We start from the raw sequence: 3,513 nt of genomic DNA, 5'->3' as shown, positions 1-3,513 counted from the left end.
ATAATCTCCTCCTCCTGCTCCTCCTGCTCCTCCTGCTGCTGCTGCTCAGGACCTGGAGAGTCAACGGCTCTGACGGACGGACGGCACTGAGTTCTCCCTCGGTCCTATCGCCCGCCCAATTAAGCAGCCGCGTGCTTCGCGCAAGCGCGGTGCGCCGTGAACGCGCAGACAGCGCAGGAGCTAGCAAGGCTTTGTGATTGATAATGAATCTTCATGGCTCTACGTGTGTAGTGGTGGGATTAGGTTGGGGTTTTTTGTTTTGTTTTGTTTTGTTTTTTGTTGTTGTTGTTTTCAAATGAATTTTATATTTATTTTTTATGGCAGCTAAATTAACTGGTTCTGTAGCAGCTATTGCTGTTGGTACCGTGAGGTTTCACCTTTTCTGCCAAAAGTTTTTTTTTTTTTTTTTTTTTTTTTCCCCCCACTGGAGTACATCATAGACGGGTGTTTATAATTGTTGTTATTGTGTTTCTTCTTAAAGTCAAGCACATATCTTCCAATTTAAAAACAAATAAGTGGGTGGATTATAGTGTTTCCAGAGCAGATGACTACTCACTGGGAAAATACCATGAATACTAATTATCTTTACAATTCTTCTGTCTTTACTTGTGTCGTTGCTAATCCCATAATTCCTTTGGAGTTCCCACATCTTGAGAAACTTTAAATCGACCGAGAAATTACGCGCAAACGGGTTGCGATCAATATTTAATCTTCGTACTGACGTAACGTCCCTCAAATGGTCAACAAGCGCCACCCGCTGGCTATCTGACTAACTGCAGCTCTCAACTCCCAGCGCCCACAGTCAGCCCCCTAGATTTCAGTGCAGCGTTTCAACGTCAACGTGTGCCAGCAATAGGCAAATTGTTTATTTCAACATCTTGCTCGTCATAATGTGCACCTGGACTACCACACACACTTCAGCCAACTATGGTTAGTTTACGCATGCAAAACGATGAAAGTCATTGAAAAAGAAACAACACATCATATCATCGTTGGACAAAAAGGAGAACACGTAATACTGTAAACACTCACGCAAGAGACATGTTGAGCTGTAGGCACAGGCGGGTGTGTTTGTTTCTTTATCTTGCAAAAAGGCTGGAGAAGACAGTCTTTGGCCTTCAAGCTTCAAAAACTCTGATCTCAGTTTCTATACAGCACTTTGGGGTATCCTTCATTAAAAAAAAAAAAAGAAAAAAGACTGTGGCTTCCACGCTATCATTTGGCACAACAACGTAAAAGATTTCCTGACGGCGACGCCTGACACACAAAACATCTGACGTGCAGATCTTGATGATTATCATGTGCGTATGAGACAGTCAGATCTGTTGTTGTTGTTTTCTTCTTCTTCTTCCTCCTCCTCTTCTGCTTGGAGTTGGCTTATCACGGTGACACACTCCCGGACCGGCGGCAGCGGCGGCGGCGTCACAGGAGAAAGAAGCGCGGTGGACGGCGGCGTGAGGGCTGCTTGCAAGCCATTCTCTGCTGCTTCACTCATGCACTTTGCGATGGCGGCACAAGAACGACGCAGCATCCCAGGATTCTTTGGACGGAGACACGATGCAGGTGTTGGGAGTCGATGGGGCCGATGGCCGGGATTCAGCAAAGCATCAAGGCTCGACACGTTTTTCTGCGAAAATCACCACATTCTGCAGACTCTGCCGGCGCCACCCCCACCCTCACCCCCCACCCCCACCCCCCCACACACAGGCTGAGGACTCGTCGCCCGGTCGTCGTCAAACACATTCCACCTGTTCGGGGTCTTCGGTCACGGGCTGGCCGTCCTTGGACGCTGCGCCGGCCTCCTTGGACGACCTCCTCTTGGAGTCTCGTGTGGTTTGCTGCGGAGGAGACGCACAGCTTTTAAGTTTGATGTCGCATCGTTTAAGTGTCAGTGGTAGAGCGAGAGGGCGACACGGGCCTCCCAGCCAGGCTCGTGTCGCAGAACGTTAAATCGATCAAACGCACAAGTTCGTGACACTGGGTCACGGACTGTTATGCTTACTTGCTCAAACTAAGTTGTTTTTTGTGTTTTTTTTTTAAATACATGATAAGCTATATGAATATAAAACAACCTAAAGAAGTAAAATCACTTGTGTCTCAGGCAGCCAACCTGCCCAAACTTGCTTTAAATTCCCAGCAGCCAGACTTGAGCACACTTGCCAGCGGTGACACCTACGTCAGTCAGAGAGCGTCTGGGTCTCCTCTGGTGGTTGGAGCCCATGGAGCTGAAAGCCTGTTTCCCACACTGGGTGCCCGTGTTCACCATCCTCTTCTCCCTCAGGCTGGCCTCCAGAGCCTTACCTTGGACAAATAAACACATCACCGCCACCACCGCCACCATCATCATCATCATCATCATCATCATCAACATCATCAACAACAACAACAACAACACTTAGACAGCTCTGGTTTCACTCTGCACCAGGGTGATGGAGATGGTAATGGTGATGGTGGTGATGAGGATGAGGATGAGGATGAGGAGGAAACAGGAAGTTGACAGCGGCTAGTTGTGACTGGTAGTATTCCAGCGGTTTGCCTTCCGTGAGAACAAACTAGCGAAGATCTCTTACTGGTCGCCACCGCCACGGATGTGTCCACGTCCGTGTTGGTGAGCCACGTCGACTCCGTCTCCCTGGTCCAGCTCTCATGGTACCTCGGCTCGATGATCGCGTCCGCCCGGCTCCCCCCACAACCCATCGGGAAGATCATCCAGGGGCAGGTGCGGCTGGCGGATGCGGCGCTACAACTCGGCTCGGTTCGGCTCACAGCTGCTCCGGCATCCCCTCCAGACGGCGGGGAGTCCGTCTACTGCAGCCCCGTCCGTGTCTTCATCACTGGGCGAGGGTGTTGGTGCTGGATCCAGGAGAAGATGCTGCTGCTGCTGCTGCTGCTGCTGCTGCTGTTACTACTGCTGCTGCTGCTTTCCACAGACAACAGCTGACCCGTACGCATCCGAGATAGGCTGCCTTCTGCGTCATTCGGAGAGGAGGGGGGGAGGGGTTTATAAAAGTGCACCTAGCTCGCCTGGAAGCTGATTGGCTGCGAGAGATCACCGTCGTCATCGTAATAAGAGATGAGAGAAGGGAGGGAAGAAAAAAATATATCTGAAGACCATCTCACTTTATCCCCGCCCCCCCTCTTTTTTTTCGTTTTTGGAGTGATCACGTGAGGTGAGCCGTTCAAAGGCCACATGTTTAGCACAGCAGCATATTTAGCCCCGTGTTTACAGCCTCCTGCTAATACTGACTAAGCCATTGTCCGACCATCCATGTGACTGGAAAGCAACCAAAAACAAGAGGGTGGGGTTTCTTGTACCTAACCGCGCGGTAAGGTTGCGGTGCCCTTTGTGATGTCATAAAAGACACATTTTCAGAAGCGCTTGGGAGAGCAAATATTTCCTGAAAGGCGACGCAAGCCTACAAATCAAAGGGTCAACTTTACTCATGTCTGGAGAGGCCACTGGCAGAGAGAACCGTATCGAAAAACACCATACATTTCCAGTTAAATCAAAAG

General features: G+C 49.8%; 1 protein-coding gene across 1 annotated transcript; it reads right to left on the bottom strand.

Annotated features, from left to right (window-relative positions):
* Nucleotides 1-696: 696 nt before the first annotated feature.
* LOC142882558 (uncharacterized) lies at nt 697-3,063 on the bottom strand. Its single transcript, XM_076017355.1, has 3 exons — nt 2,571-3,063; nt 2,177-2,301; nt 697-1,838 (listed from the first exon to the last, which is right to left on the bottom strand). The coding sequence occupies exons 1-3, from the start codon at nt 2,707-2,709 to the stop codon at nt 1,734-1,736; spliced, it is 369 nt and encodes a 122-aa protein (XP_075873470.1). The 5' UTR covers nt 2,710-3,063; the 3' UTR covers nt 697-1,733.
* Between the last annotated feature and the right edge of the window lie 450 nt (nt 3,064-3,513).

The sequence above is a fragment of the Nelusetta ayraudi genome, unplaced genomic scaffold (genome assembly GCF_046127955.1).
Source record: "Nelusetta ayraudi isolate G7.1 ecotype Tasmania unplaced genomic scaffold, CSIRO-AGI_Nayr_v1 ptg000313l, whole genome shotgun sequence".
In the NCBI taxonomy this organism is placed as follows: domain Eukaryota; kingdom Metazoa; phylum Chordata; class Actinopteri; order Tetraodontiformes; family Monacanthidae; genus Nelusetta; species Nelusetta ayraudi.
This window is presented reverse-complemented; position numbering and strand designations above follow the sequence as displayed.